We start from the raw sequence: 17,120 nt of genomic DNA, 5'->3' as shown, positions 1-17,120 counted from the left end.
ATAAGAGGCTCTCTTATGTAATTTGTTTCATATTATCTACACACCCAGGAAAGTAGAGACAAGGATCAAAGAATTGAAGGTTATTTTGTTGAGATTTTGTTGCAGTATATATTGTCTCATAAATGGAAGTATTTGTTTACACTTGAAATGCTTATAATGGATCAGGATCCACTCATATGAAGATCCTTATTGCGATTTTTGACCCGGTGCTTGCCCGGGCACAGTGGTAAGGGTGCTTCCATCCCCCCTCACGTGAGCGGGGCCCGTTCCACCCCACATTTTAAAAATTAACAATCCACACCCCACGATGACAGATCAGCAAAAAGGCTGCACAATGATAGGACCCAAAAAGTGGCCACACGTGACAGACCTCAAATGCGGTTGCACATGAGGGGGGATGTTAAGGAAATAGAGTCCCACATTGCTTGGGAATGGAAGGGGTGATCACTTAATAACATTTGGGACCTCTCCACTCATTGCCAATTGGCTTTGAGATGGATATAAAGTTTCCACATGGTATCAGAGCGGGGCCCGTTCCACCCCACATTTTAAAAATTAATAATCCACACCCCACGATGACAGACCAGCAAAAAGGCTGCACGATGATAGGACCCAAAAGTGGCCACACGTGATAGACCTCAAATGCGGCTGCACGTGAGGGGGATGTTAAGGAAATAGAATCCCACATTGCTTGGGAGTGGAATGAGTGATCACTTAATAACATCTGGGACCTCTTCAATCATTGTCAATTGGCTTTGAGATGGACATAAAGTTTCCACAGGTTTCAATTGCAAAAATAGTCTCTCTCCTAGCGGAGGTGAGGCTATGTACGTCTAACCCTTAATTCACCAAACACTGCAAAAGTCACAATTGCAAGGGAGCCTCGTGCAATTGTAACCTCTAGGATTTGAGAGATTAATATTCTACTGGATGGGTGTGTAGGACTTTCAATGTCATCAAAATTTGTTCTCCTAAAAGGGGATTCGTCGAAACTTTGGTTGGAGAGCTTCCGAAGATAAAAATTATAGTTTGAGCAGTTCTGCATAGCCATGCCGATAAAAAAAAGAAAAAAAAAAACAAAAAAAAGAAGTAGTTCTGCATGCTCACTACCCAATGAATATGATGGAGAAAAATATGCAAATTTTCTTTCGTAGAGTTTGTCACATATAGTTTACCTAGCTAAACTCAAATAAGGCTCCATTTGTTTCGATGTAAAATATTTTACAATATTTTTCATGTTAAACATTTTTTCAAAAAACAAACTTTAAACGTTTATTTTCTGTTGTTTGGTTTGCAAATGAAAAATATTTTCCAAAACAATGGGTTTTTTAATAAACATATGCTCAACAGCTGTTGAAAGAAACCAATTGACAGGTGTTGCCATGGTTTTCTTGGTTGTGTGAAGCCCCTGGTTGTTGCCAAGAGTGCTGCTTGTCCACCGAAGGCCAAGCGAATGAGATGATGATGGATTACGTGACAAGTGTTCATTACTTCGTCAATTTGGAAAACAACTTACAGGCTTTCTCCTCGTGAGTCATTTTACGCCAATTAGTGTAAAATAATTTACGAGCATTTGTGCAGCCAAACAAGTGAAAATGTGAAAAATGTTTTTGCTGAAATTGTTTTACACCCAAACAAACAGAGCCTAAATTGAATACTTATGTTCATAATATCCTCAATGTCATATTGCCCCATTATAATTATTCCTTTAAATTCCATCCGCAATAAAATAGGTCATCTAAATCAAAATTACAGTTACTCTAGCGTAAGTATCATCTTATCTCCTACTCCTTTTGATCTCCTCTGACAAAATCAAAGTTATTTCGACGATGATAATCTCTATGTACCCAATCCCAACAAATCCTCCTTCCAATTTACCCCCTCTCCTATATTTAATTGGTAGTTTAGTGTCAATTAACCAAGAAAACTAGTCTCAAGAACACGTATTCATAATACAAAAATATATTTCCCTACAAATACATACATGCCTATCTATATAGCATTACTCATTTCTATAAGAAAGCTTCAAGTATCCCGGCACCGCAAACTATTTGCTGAGCTTAAACAGGGCTAAGAGAAGTCGCGCGTAGACATACTAAGAAACTTATGAATTGAAATATTGGTGATGTGGTCCCAACATATGATTCTTGCAGTCGAAGATGAAAGCATTAATTATTTGACATTAAAATCACCATTGAGCAAATTGATTCTAGTCCCATACATACATACTGCAGGGGCATGGTGGGCATTGCCAAGGTGATTGAATTCCTGCTTGCTTCCAATTTTTGTCTAGCTATAGATGTCGGCCCAGGAAGACAAAACAATTGAGAGGATTTAAGACACACTCAGATAAAAGGGTTCAATACCATATATAGAAGGGTGAATTAACAAATTATTGACTAAGATCTTCATTTGCTAACCTTCAAAATATTGTTCTTGACCAGATGAAGCTCCTGGAGTGCAATATTTATACTCATTCGGTCTTTAGGGGACTCTGCAGAGCATGCTACTCCTGTCTTTACGATGGGGATCAGATATTCCATTATATGTTTGCCATGTTTCTCCTCGGTTAAAAGCATGGGGTCTACAATCTCCATAACACGTTGGGGAAAGACAATCTTTGCAGAGTTATGAAGATTAAAGTCTGCCCCGAATATTTTGTCCGTGTCACGCCCTTGATTTTGAACATAAAGAAATAACCCATTTCAATAAAAGATCATCGCATAGCATATATAATACCCAAAAGAGTTCCCACCTGTTTAACTTTACAAACAAGTCCCCAAATTTTAAAATATACAACATTGGCACTCCGGCCCAAATGAGTCAAAATACAAGTACAACCAATTACTAAGTTACAAAATGATTTAGTCAAGAAATTTTTGATAATTAGTTACAAACTCATTTTGATCTAAAGGAAGTCATTACAAAGCTGATTATGTAACTCAATGAAATTAGCTTCTAAGAGTCTTCCACATCCAAGCACATGAATACATGCAAACTATTGTCCAGCGTTTGAACCTGAAAAGAAAGATTAGGTTGAGCTACACTAGCCCAGTAGGAAAATCTTTACCAATTCTATGTATAAATATGAAGCCACGTGCAAATGAAATAACAAGGAGATATAGTTCAATCAAGAGATAACAATGAACTCATAGGTGCGTCAACATTCATTACGATCATTCAAGGATATGCCATTATCACTAATGGCCGCACAATTCTCAAGACTCATGCACTCTAATGCCTCAACACGACTCGCTATCCGAAATTTCCACCATCGGTATTTTCACCCCTTGCGTTACCGTATAACACCACGAGGATTACCGTGTTACCACCCCTTGTGTCACAGTGATCTCTAACGACTCAAGTCACCGTATTACCACCCCTTGCGTTACGAGGCCTGTCTAAGTCTCCGTATTACCATCCCTTGCGTTACGAGACTCCCTAAATCAACTTCTAACTCAAACAATCACTTTCTCACATGATATGCAAGTTAATACTTTCCCAAGACCACATTTATTTATGTAGTATGTCACGACATGCCAACAATATCACAAATATGCCACAAACGTTCACAAGTAATCATTCAATCACAAGTTGCATCTCATTGACATTTTAACCAAGTAATTCCCTATTCGTTCCTCACTAACGGAAGGTCAATGGGTCAAGAATATCATCCACTAATTATAGGAAGTCATAATGATAAAACAAAAATCATAGAAGTAGCCAATGGATGTTGGGAGACTGACACACCCCCACTCTAACACTCATAACTTTCTGTGTACTCAGAGTCTTTAGGTAATTTTGATGGCAATGGAAAGTTAACTTCAAGACCTTCGAATCCATATAAAATTTGCATGAAACGGACATCGGACGAAGAAGTTATGGCCGTTTGAAGTTGGGCTGAATCCCAAAAGACGAGCAGAATTTCCAGAGAGGGAAGGGATCGATCCCCCCATCACCAGGGATCGATCCCTGGGCTTGCTGGACCAGAAATGAAAAGGGGGATCGATCCCCCAAGTTGGGGGATCGATCCCCATGCGATTTTGGGCGATTTTCTGCAGATTTCGAAAGCTTTCGAAATGAACGAAGGGGGACGATCTAAACCCGATTCTTACACCAAACCAACATATAAACACATAAAAGAGGTAAAGAAGTCCCTACCTCGCGACGATAAGCAAAATCAAAGCGATTTGAACAAGCCCTATCTCCAAGTTTCTTGAAATCAACCGAGATCTTCTCTCCGAGCTCCACCCAACACGATACGAGCTCGGGCTTGCGTTCTAGAGGTGAAATGAAGATGGATCCTTAAGGTTCTTGATGTTTTTTTATGGAGTTTTGTGTGAGAGAGCAAGAGAGGGAGAGAGAGACGATAGAGAGAGAGAGATACAAGGAGATAATTCTATCTCCTACAACCACAAACACACTTTTATACTACCTCAAAAGCAAATCACACTTTTACTCCCTCTAATTCTCATTCATTCTCTTTAAACCCCAATTCAATTATCTACTACATAAATCCTATTTTTTTTCAAATTAGGCATTAATAAGACATTTCGATAATTATAAATATACGGGTCTCTACAGTCCGTAGGTCTCCTCCTTGTTACCATCTCCAACAATAAGATCCCATAACTATAAATATCTCCACTAGTTGACATCTCACTTCCAAGACCATACTCTGCCATTAGTAAAATGCAAAATTAAAACCGAAGGATTTTTCTTTTCTTTTTTTTTTTTTACGGAAAAGCAAAATTGATACGATATGAAAGAGAAAACTTGCTTACATTACATCATGTGCGTCCTGTCACATGTAAATGGGCCATTTACACTAACTACTTACTTTTAGCATCGTCATTCAATAATTAGAATAGGTGTGCAACCCTTCTTGTTTTAGTAAACGGAAAAGAATTGACTTGGATCTGTTCTAAGATAACCAAAACAAATTACACATCATAAATGTCACCCATTTATAGATCAGCATTAAGCACATCCTATTTGGTGTCTAATCTATTGAATGAGCTGACATTCGGTGATTTTGAAATTAGAAGAGGCAGATATAGTAGAATACGGATAAAGATGATCATGTTCTAACCTGGAGCAGCATATCCAATGGTTCCCCACATTGCAGTTGAACTACTTGCACTAGGAGTTGTGAGTTCCGCATGGAATCTAGCTAGACCGAAATCTCCAACATGGGCAACCATGTCACTGTCAAGAAGGATGTTACTTGGCTTTAAATCGCAATGAATAATCGGCCTTCCGCATTGGTGGTGAAGATAATCGAGTGCGTAAGCCACATCAATGGCAATGTCTATTCTTTGCACATGATCGAGTCCCATGAACTCACGCTGCCCATTACTTGCCTTTGGAATTGGATGCAACCAATCATCTAGACTTCCATTTGGCATGAACTCGTAAACTAGAGCTTTAAACTCATTCCCTTGAAAATCCACACTAGAACAACAAGTTATGATCGAGACCAAGTTTCTGTGTCGAATATTTCTTAAAGCTTCGCACTCTGCCATGAAACTCTTGATAGCGCCACGAGTTTGAAGGTCAAGTACTTTGACCGCAACAACTAACTCCCCATTTTTGTCAATAATACCTTTATACACACGACCAAAACTACCAAAACCAAGAAGGTTTGTTGAAGAGAAACCTTCAGTTGCTTTGACAAGTTCTCCATAAGTGACTTTCAAGAATGAATCTTCCAACAACGAAACTTTAGGTTCGGTCTTTCTTTTCTTCTTGAACAAACATATGATGAAATATGATACTGCGGTTACTCCAATGAATACCGAAGCTATCGTGATTGCCAAGGTCTGCAAAAGTGACATCTTGTTTTTTGATTTTTTCATGCTGCATCGAGCTAGTCGTAGTTCAGGAATGCCACCACAAAGCCTATAATTTCCAGTAACAGATATTGCACTTGCATTTGTGAAGACACCTCTCATTGGTAACTCTCCTTCAAAATTGTAGAAGGACAAATTGAGATTCTTCAAGGAAAAAGTCGCTAAGAATCTCAGAATTTGACTGGATAGGTTGTTGTGAGAAAGGTCCAAATTTTGAATACCTCGCAATGATTCCATTGTTGAAGGAATAGATCCTTGAAAGGAATTCTGCTGCAAATACAAGTTTTCAAGGCTACTACAACTTCCAAGAGTCCCAAGAATTTCACCAGACAAATCAGTCTCGGAGATATCAATTTCTACTAAATGTTGGAGGTTTCCAACCTCAAGTGGCAAGGATCCAGACAAACGGTTGTGAGCAAGATCCAATCTAATTGACAAGGAGACTGTGAAAAGTTTTCCTGGTATGCTAGCATTAAGGTTATTATTAGATAGTGTCAGCAGCAACAAATTTTGACAGTTGCCAAGATTCAAGGGTATGGCCCCCTCAAGTCTATTTTGTTGAAAGTAAATGTAAGGACCAAATTCCGGGGTCTTAATTGTATTGGCAATTCCGTTCGACAAAACACATATTTTATATCGAGCTGTAATTTTATTATTTTTTATAGGCTAGTGAGTTTGTATAAGATTAGAGTGGAAGGAATTTTTTTTATTTGTAATCGAGAGTGAGCAAATTGGATAAAAAGGGATCGACTACAGCGAGATAAATTTTGGCGAAGACGGATCGATGGAGGAATTGATTTGGGTATCAATCGGAATCTACTGCCTTCTAAATGAGAGAAGTAACGTAAAAAATTAAGTCATCACAAGAGGACTAATTATGGACATGGTCTTTTAATTCCTAGGGTTTTACCACTGCCATATAAAAGGAAAGAGGCAAAGCAACGTGGGCAGCCAAATATATAATACTGTGATAGGAGAAAAAGAGAGGGTGCGGCATAACGAAGCAACAGGCATCTTGAAGAGCTATTTTTATTAGGTCTATTGGAGGGCTTGTGGACTCAAGGCCGGTGGCAATTAAGATCACTGGGTGCGGTGTACGTGTGACTCGGCAGGTAGTACTTAGAACGTTGTGAGGATTTACATCGTTTGGATAGGTATATCTGTAACTGCACAATGATTATAGTGATTTGATTCCTTCCCGTGGTTTTTACCTGTTTTGGGGTTTTCCACGTATATCTCTGCGTTGTAGGTTTGATTACTTACGTTGTTTTTGCTGGTAGTATTAATTTGTGATTCGCATTCATATTGTTAGGATTTTTACAGATTGTTAGGGAACCCTGATTTTTCAGTAAAGATCAATCAACAATGACAAATTTCCGATAGAGTCTGGAATTTTACCTGTAATATTGTTGTTTGAAAAGTCCAACACTCGCAACACTCATAATTTTAAATTCGAAAATTTACTTCGTCATAAGTTCCATTCACGCAAAGAAACGATGTCACCCTCCCCGTTTTACGTGGCCCATGCTAGTCACCGGTCGAATTGGTCTTTCATTTGAGGTGAGAGTAAGTTAGCCTGAACACCCTGACTTATAAAAAACGAAATGTCATAGGAATACGTGCGCTTATGTGATATGATCGAAATCTCAAAGCAAACGACATATTTCAAAGTACAATCTCTTGGCTGAAGATGTGTCATTTTACAGAGAGTTTTGGGGACAAAGGACTGGGTGTCTAACTTGTCCAGCCATGACATATATAAAAGATGATCGATAGATGAGGAATTTTTCAGTGCTAGATGGGTACCACGTGGTGCCTGCTCGGCACATCGAGTCGTCCGATGCAATTTTGGACGGCTCGGATTTAGAGAAAAAAAAATGAGAGAGAAAGAGGAGGGGGGAGAGGAGAGAGAAGGTTTTAATTTGAGCCGTCCAAAAGCGCATCGGACTGTTCGGGAGTGCCGAGCGGGCAACACGTGGGATACACCCACCCGACACTAAAAAATTTCTCTCGATAGATCTTTTCTTTTTGCGGAATTAGTTAGAGAATAGTTACACATTTATATGACAACAAGAAGAATATTAATTAACTGCAACTGGACAATTAATTAGTTACTTTTGTTAAAATTAATTACCAAGTGCAAGACACAAAACTTCATGAGCAATCGATCAGTAGAGGGCAGGGCTTGTGTTCTAATCAGTAGTGAGTATATATAGTCATGGAGATTGATCGATACAGTACCTATATATATATATATATATATATTAACGCTATAAAGACCTAACAATATGAATCAAGTCTGGGTCAGAATTCACAGACCCAACAAGCACAACTGGGTTCTGTAGCTAGCCACTAGATACACTAAACGCAAAAAGGAGATGTCCAAGATATATATACAATAGACATGGTTGGGTTGTGACATGATGTGACAAATGAAAATTTAAAATTTTGAAGTGTTAAATACATTAGACCATCGTAGAGAAGTTGAGTATAATATACTGCGGGTGGCATTGTTATTAAATTTTGGTTACTAAAACGGGTGGGAGGAGATGACCAGCAGAGCAACCATCTAGGTGTGCCCATAGGGGCTCCTGACCCGCTGTAAAATGTCCGGTTCGTTGTCCGTGAGGACAGGCTGGGGTGACATTGTTATTAGATTAAAAGTCTGTTGCATTTGGTAGGAAAAAGTACAACTAAGGGAAGTAATTTGAGACAAAGATCAAGTTCTAGGGCTTTCATATGTAATTGTTGCAATCTCATGTTCAAAACAAATTTTGTGAATTCGCAATATGAACAAGGGATATCCTATGCAATCTAGGGTTTTCTCTGTCATTACTAATCAGCAACACTCTTCAGGAAAAATGTAATCGGCAACAGCCCAAATCAGAAATCGAGTAGGTACCCTTCTCTCTCTCTCTCTCTGATGAATCGGCTTAACGCAGATGCAGGAGTAGTTTGCATTGAAAGGAGTTGAGAATGGACAATACAATTGGGTTATAAACGGACGGTGCTGTTAGAAAAAAAGTAATTTGTAATCTTCTAGAACAATGTAGAATAAGTATTTAAATATCTAAGTTTAAAATAATTAGAAGTGTGTAGAAGTAATAATTACATTAGAAGATATTTATATTTATGCACATGAGTATGACTAGATAATTCTAGAAAAAGTATGAGATATGTTTTGTAATTTAGGCACATGGGTTAAAACTAGAAAAATCTAGAAGTTAGGAGATCTTTGTAATTAAAGCACACGTGCTTATCTCTAGCTAGACAATTCAAGAGAATTCTATGTTGGTGGAGGTGCTCTATAAATAGAGCTAAGTTGTACTCACTTTGGAATGTAATGAAAAAGCACTTCTATAAAGCCTTTGACTCCTTTGTAAAATTGCCTCAATCATCCCTTCCTTTCTTTACAATCTACTTCCCTTGTCCAATATAACTAAGCACCCTAACAATTTTGGTATCAGAGCAGGCTTAACCGATCCATCCTTGTCCTTCTTTCATCCACCATGGAGACCAACTCTTCCACTTTCAACTATGCACAAAATCTCATCCCTATATTTGAGGGAGAGAACTATGACTATTGGAGCATCCAAATGCATACTTTATTTGTCTCACAAGAATTGTGGGATCTTGTTGAAAGCAGATACGAGGCACCGGCAAATGCCGAAGAAGAAGCAACTTGGTCGGAAGCAAGGAAGAAGAAGTTCAAGGAGAACAAGAAGAGACATGCTTTGGCTCTCCTCAACATTCAACGTGGGGTAAGCAAATCTATCTTTCCACGAATTATGGGTGCAAAAACTTCAAAATAAGCATGGGAGACATTAAAAATTGAATATCAAGGTTATGATAGGGCTATCTCCATTAAACTTCAAACACTATGGAGAGACTTTGATAATCTAGCAATGAAGGAAAATGAATCCGTTCAAACGTTCTTTTCCCGAGTTGCTGGAATTATCAATCAAATTCGAAGTTATGGAGATACCCTTCTGGATAAAAGAATCATCGAAAAGGTTCTTAGGAGTTTGCCTCCTGCTTGCGACATTTAAGTGTGTTGTAATAAGAATACCCCAAGCGTAGGGCTAGGTCGGTTGAAAGCATAATACCCGGAAGTTCGAGGTCAAATCCACAGGGAGCGCGTCCATAACTTGTTTCAGAGATTAGCTTGTAGAGAGTTTTAGCGTTAGGACCGCTAACCGATCTTTGGCGTTTAGACGGCCAACTTGAAAGATTTGGTTAACTGGCTACTTAACCTAACTACGGCTTTTTGACTGGAGATTAAACTAAAGGCTCGGTTTAGGGATAACTAACACCCATAACGCAAGGATAAGCTCGATTCTTCTCTTTTTAACGAAAGTGTTAAACATGTTTGGGGTCCTTTTTGAACATTTAGAAAAACACGAGGAGGGACATAGCTCTAGGTATCAAATGTGGCAAGAAGATTAACCCTTGCCCACATTTGATCCAAGAGAGTAACACCTCAAAGTTTTGATTCATAAAATCGGTCCTTGCCATGTTTAAGCTGGTAAACAGGAGTTCCCGAGAGGAGAATGAGCCACACCCCTGGTTACGGGATGTTAATCATCCCATAACCTAACCTTGCTACACTACTCACACATAATGGAAGGAGAAGTGAAATGGATTAGGATTCGGATGAGAGAACACGAAATCATGCTAAAAACAGAAATAAAAACTAGATTAATAAGGATCCCGAAGGAACTTACAACATTAATGAAAGCAATCACCCTCCAAATCCCCCAATCAATGCTCAATTAATGAGGGAGAAAAGAGTTGGTGAGAAGAGGCGGTAGAGAGAGAAAGAGCTGATGTCCAAATAACATAACATAACCCTAAAAACGTGCAAATGGGTATTTATAGCACCCCTTTAAAGTTACAAAAGAAAAAGAAAAAGAAAATAAACATCAGCAGAAACTGGGGACTCCTACCGGTAGGCATTGATCTCCTACCGGTAGAACGGCTTCGAGCAAAAGGGAGTTACTGAACAAACTGGTTTCCTACCGGTAGGCATTGATCTCCTACCGGTATAACTTGGATGGTGCAAAGTTGTGACTTCTCTGGACAGGCGCTGAACTGGTACAGAAGGCCCTCCTACCTGTAGGATGGGATTATACCAGTAGGCATTGATCTCTTACCGGTAGAACTTCCTTTTCTGCGGATTTTTATCAGCTTCTTCTGGGCTTCTCCAAACTCTCCGGGGCTTCGACACTGCTCCTCCGGACTCTGCTATTGCTCCATTTAGACCTCACGGGTCCCCGATTCACGATGGGATAAGTTCATGGCGTACAATCCGCCTTATTAACGAAAAGAACCTGTAAACACCAAAAACGCACCTTTCGCGCAATATCATTCAAAAACATAGAGTTATGCGCGCGCGCGTACCAAAAATGGGCGGGATAAGCCCGAATATAATCACAATTGTGGGCTTATCACACCCCCCTACTTGGACTTTGCTAGTCCCTAGCAAAAGATGTACACTACGAAACCAACTACCATATCTCCCCAACACAACAAGGTACGAAACATATGCTTGAACTTCAAAGTAGCAAGAATCAAACTAATTTTTGTTTTTCAAAAGGGTGCAACAATCATCTCACAAACAGGCCATGAACTATATTAAACAAATCTCATTCAAGTGAACCACGTGAGGGGGAAAGTACGACCGAGTTCCGATTCCAGCACTCACAAAGGTAACACTCAAAAACTCATAAGCTTGAACGAAGCAACCGCTATGCAAAACATATCCCATGATCAGATACCAAAGGCTAATGCGATAACGGGAATAAAAGAGTTACGCATGCAAACAAAGAAACGCTCAACAAAGAATTATAGCTAAAAATGCAAAGATTATTAAAATTCAAAACAAGACATAACTAAAGTAATAAAAGATTCCGACAATGCATTGCAAAAAGCACACCGGTGCACCTGAAATCAACTAAGGGCTTCTTTGGCTTATAACGAGTTACGGGAAACGAAAAACAGATTAAACAAAGTGATTCCTGGCCTGTGCTAGCCTGGTAAATTACCCACGACAGGAACCACAGCCTAGACTACCCAAACCACCAAACACCTAACCAAACAAAAATAAAGAAAGGAAAATAAACGACTGACTCAATAAACGAGGACTTGACTTAACCACCGACTCGACAAAAGCTAACTCCAACACCCGCATCCTCCTACACATCCATAAACTACCACCATCACTGAGCTCCCGGGCCAAAGGTGCGCTCAAAAACCATCGGGTCATATTGCTGCTCCAACTCACGTATCTCATCCTCATTAAGCTCATCCTCCGGGTACTCTGGGCTACGATGCTCCCCAATAGCGCGATCCATTGCTAACTCCACTGGGGGCTCGTACCTCCTCCCCGACATTTCAGCCATCTGCTCATAGTAAAAATTTGCCTTATGATCCGCCCTCCTTTGGTCCTCCTGAATTTTAGCCGCACAGCACAATAGCTTAGGCAGGAGCTTCTTTAAAGTTGACCCTTTCTTCTGAGGAATGGAACCTGAGGGGGCTTGGGAAGGGCCGGCTTGAGGAACTGCTTGGCCTTGCACTTGGGCTTGGGCTTGGGCTAGGGCACGGTCTTCACGAGCCCTTGTCACATTCGTCTTGCTTTTATGCTCCGAAGTAGCGTTGATAAGGCCCGGCGAGCTAGGGTTAAGCCTTTGGTTGTCTAGGCGGAGACCGTTGGCTAGGCAAAACTGGGTGATCATTGCAGGAAATGGAAAATTCAACCCCTTCTTGTTTGAATGCTTGAATTGCACCAATTGATCAAAAATCCATTTAGCATAGTCCATGGTCTCGACCGGATTCATAAACACATACAGCAATTCAAGTTCCAAATCTCCCGGTGTCTTCTCCGTCCCACGGGGATAAAGGTTGTAATGCAGGACCTTGTTCATAGTCCTATACTCATCTTTCAAATCACCTCCTGCTTCCCCAACAACACCCCCCTCAAATACTTCGGCGTAAACTACATTCATATCAATATCCTCCTCATCAGGTCGAGGATACGTGATGGTCTCAGCCTCCGGTCGTTCATAACCCAGGTATTCAGCAATGGTATCCGGGGTTATTATCATGTCAACACCGCCAACTGTGGTCTCAATTTCTGAATTCTCAATACCATATTTCATACGTGAAAAGAAATCAACAACCCAATTCGCAAACTTGCCGCTCGCATGTAACTTTCCGCCCCTTAAGGGTGGCCACCCACTCGATGTGTTTCTTCCTCTCTCCCTCCTCTTTTCTTTTCTTCCTGCGCTCCTCCCCTTGCTCTCTCGATGGCCCACTGTCCCTCTTCCGCGTACCCAGATCAACTCTCTTCCCGATTATATCCCGCGAATACATCACATTTGACATGGCAAAAGGCAGAAATTTTTGAATCTAGGGCTAGGGGGTTTGAGATATTGGGGTTTACAGGACAAATGGGGGAACGACTATGAAGGATTAGGGAGGAGAGAAGATGAGAAAATGGAATTTGGGGTGTTAACTTGGTGGGTTTCTTGGGAAAATTTAGAGTGGAGAGCGAGAGAGTTACCTGGGTGTGTGCAGTGGAGAGATGTGGATCCACGAGTTTGAAATTGGGGAAAGGGTTTGGGATTAATGAAGATTGGTGAAGATTTGGAAGGGTTAGGGGTGGATTTCCATGGGTTTTTTGAAGAGGATGAGAGAAGGAGTTTGGTAACCGTCGGTTTGGAAGAGGAGGGAGAGGAGGAGTTTGGGTTTAAAACAAAAATGAACCGATGGGCCCTTTTAAATTTTTTTTCTGGAAATCAGCCGACCTACCAGTAGGCACTGATCCCCTACCGGTAGAAATCCTGTTGAACCGTCAGATGGCCTTTCTGCTTGCTGTTTGTACTGGTAGGCTCGACCTCCCTACCTGTAGAACTTCTGGAAATCTGAAAGTTGCAGATTGACTCCCCAAAGCAATTCTCCACCTCCAATTATCACCAGCCACACCCAAAATCAAAAAGTGCAACCCCGCACGCCCTTCCAACCGGTTTCCTAAGCTTTTCAAAAGAATTGGACTCGGACACAGCTCAAATATGGATCAAAAGTGACAATATGTGGTTTATTCACAAAAACAATGCCTTGAATCATCTTTCAAACACACCTTAGCCTCCTTTGCAATGCACAACCGGAATAAAAAAATACCAAAGTATGTACAAGAGAAGATGAAATCCTACTCTAAGGGTACGATAAACAAAAGAAACATGGGATACGACAAAAATGAATCTCCACTCTACATACTCAACCGACTCAAATGCACTTAAAGATTTGTTCCACACGGTTCATGGCATGTTAACGAGATGAGTTGCACAAATTTCAAGAGATGCATTCACATCGATGTCCTTGCTACATACGAAACCAAAACGAGCATAAGCTAAGTAACTTAGAACAAGGGGAGATTCTGCAAAAAATAAAATTTTACAAAATTTAAAATTCTATGCAAAAGCAATTTAAAAAGAAATGTAAGAAAAATCCCCCCCCCCCCCAACTTGAAATATGCAGTGCCCTCGATGCAAAGAGACGGAAAATAAGGGAAGGGAGAACAAAAATGTACCGACGGGGTGGAATGTCAACCACCCGATACCTCGACCAAGTTGGAGGATTTTTTTGTCAATGCCATCGTTCGTCATCGGAACCGCTTCCAAGGCCCACTCTTTCGGTCCCGCCTTCGGAACCATAGCTAGTCGCATAGAGCCATCGCCGGAGCTTTCTTGGGCTAACAACCGCAACACAGAGTCGCACCCATGCTTAGGGCTCCTGAATGCCTCTCTCACCCCGGTTTTTAGACCCAAACTACCAAGGCTGGTGCGGTAGCGTGTTACCCTGCAAAAGATTTAAGAACCAACTACCTAATAGGAGACAAACGACATTAGTACCGCCGGCTCGTGGTAGCCCGGCCCAGAAATTATTATGAACAAGTATTGAAATCCACCGAATCGTCACGTGATTAAACGGGTACTACTTTTCTGCCCATGGTTCGTGGAAGGTGTCGCAAAGCAAAATAGACAACACCCTAAGCGAAACAGAGGTGGCTATACCGGACCACAAAAGATTTGCCCTTACTAACCGGAGCTGGGAACACGAGCCTTGTTTGAATAGCGGCGTGCGAAGCTATAAACCTAAGTCAATGATGGGTACCTCCGAAAAGGCCTGGCCGTCCAAACAATTAAGTCCAGAAGTACGCAAAAGCTCCCCGTGAAAACATTTTTTTCGAAAAGTCAAACCAATGGATCATCCAAATAAACCGGAGCGATCAAATCCTCCGTTATTTCATTACTTGCAAAATTTTCCAAAAACGGCTTAAGTCGCTGGCTGTTAACCTTGAAAACATTTCCATTCGAAGGGTTCACAACTTCAATTGCCCCATGGGGGAAAATGGTTTGTACTACATAAGGACCAACCCAACGGGACCGCAACTTGCCCGGAAAAAGATGAAGTTTTGAATTGTAAAGAAGAACTTTCTGACCGACGTCAAAAATTTTCCGTTGGATGTTCTTATCATGGAAATCCTTCACCTTAGATTTGTAAATGTCCGTATTATCATATGCATCCCTTCGAATTTCTTCCAGTTCATTAAGTTGGAGTTTGCGTTGTGCGCCAGCGGCGGGCAATCGAAAATTTAAAGCTTTGATGGCCCAATAGGCCTTATACTCCAACTCCACCGGAAGGTGGCATGCTGATAAATGCCGAAATATTGATATTTTGGCTCTTCAAACTACACTTGTTAGCTGTTTATATTTGTTTCTTGATATTGATTTTGCTTTTATTTTGTTTATAGGTTGCTCGAGCTCGTTGTCCAAAATATTGAATAAAAAGAAGAGTTAAATGATGTTCGGGGTTGAAGTGCAGAATGCTTCAAAGTTGAATCATTAGTTTATCATTACATCAAGTCAGAAGGACCTTGGGGTGATTAATGAACTAATGCCCTATATAATGAAACTGAAGACTTCGGCAGTTTGGGGAGTAGACGGGGGTTTCGGATTTGGTTTTCGATGATGCACGGAACGGAAGCAGCAAGCTCTTGAGGATGGAGACTAAACCAACACTTGATTCACTCCTTCCCATGAGCAGCTAAACCCTCTTCTAGGGTATAGATGAAGCTCGAACTCTGAGTAATCCTTTTATGTTTTGATTTAAGTTTTATTATTCGAATCACGGTTGTATAACTTTCAAGGATTTATTTATACTTCTTTCCAGCAAATCTTATGTATAAAATTTTAGGATTTATACACGTTCATACAACAGTTTAAATTGTTTTGTGATAACTGGTTAGATGGACTATACTATGTAAGACGAGTCGTGCTGATGAGACGATCCGTACTTGATTAGAGACGGTTCGTACTGGTAAGACGATTCGTGCTAAGTAGAGATAGTCCATGCCGATTGGTGATTCATAAATTATCTTTAGGAGATATCGCTAGGGCTTGCAATCCTATGGTATCCGAATTGATTCGAATAGTTAACCTGTAATCGGAACATATTTATGTTACGAGGGGGAAGAGTGGATTCGAAACCCTAGAGCTTTTTCCCATCAACTCTTTCTACACTTTAATTACTGTTTAATAATTTTAGAAAACTATCAATCAATCATATTTTTCTTGGATTAAGATAGAAATTAATTGGAAAAACTGTAACTCAGCCTTATAATCCTTATGGAGCGATACTCGGAATATTTACCACTGTTCATTTGAGTAGTAGTAATTGTTTCATTTTATTAATTATTTTTGATACGGAAACGACACAATCACATGCCTTACCGTATACAAGCCGATAAGGCGAAGCGCGTAAAATGGTCTTATATGCGGTACGATATGCCCATAAGGCATCGGTCAGACGGAGTGACCAATCCTTGCGATTTGGATTAACGGTTTTTTCTAGAATGCGTTTTACCTCACGGTTTGCAAGCTCGGCTTGGCCATTGGTCTGAGGGTGGTATGCGGTGGACACCTTGTGCGTGATCCCATATTTCTTCATGAGCGCTTCGAAAGGCCGATTACAGAAATGAGAGCCTTGATCACTTATAATGGCCTTTGGTGTGCCAAACCGGGACAAAATGTTCTCCTTGAGAAATTCCAGCACCACCTTGTGATCGCTGGTCTTGGTCGGGATGGCCTCCACCCATTTAGAGACATAGTCCACCGCGAGGAGAATGTAGAGAAAACCATACGACATGGGGAATGGCCCCATGAAATCAATCCCCCAGCAATCAAACACTTCAACGATAAGGATATTGGT

General features: G+C 40.5%; 1 protein-coding gene across 1 annotated transcript; it reads right to left on the bottom strand.

The window, feature by feature from the left end:
- Positions 1 to 1,910: 1,910 nt before the first annotated feature.
- Positions 1,911 to 9,250, bottom strand: LOC131323610 (probable LRR receptor-like serine/threonine-protein kinase At3g47570). Its single transcript, XM_058355462.1, has 7 exons — positions 9,185 to 9,250; positions 7,116 to 7,189; positions 6,763 to 7,012; positions 5,093 to 6,443; positions 4,583 to 4,678; positions 2,421 to 2,674; positions 1,911 to 1,970 (listed from the first exon to the last, which is right to left on the bottom strand). The coding sequence occupies exons 1-7, from the start codon at positions 9,248 to 9,250 to the stop codon at positions 1,911 to 1,913; spliced, it is 2,151 nt and encodes a 716-aa protein (XP_058211445.1).
- Positions 9,251 to 17,120: the final 7,870 nt, after the last annotated feature.

This window comes from Rhododendron vialii, chromosome 4a (assembly GCF_030253575.1).
Source record: "Rhododendron vialii isolate Sample 1 chromosome 4a, ASM3025357v1".
NCBI lineage: Eukaryota > Viridiplantae > Streptophyta > Magnoliopsida > Ericales > Ericaceae > Rhododendron > Rhododendron vialii.
This window is presented reverse-complemented; position numbering and strand designations above follow the sequence as displayed.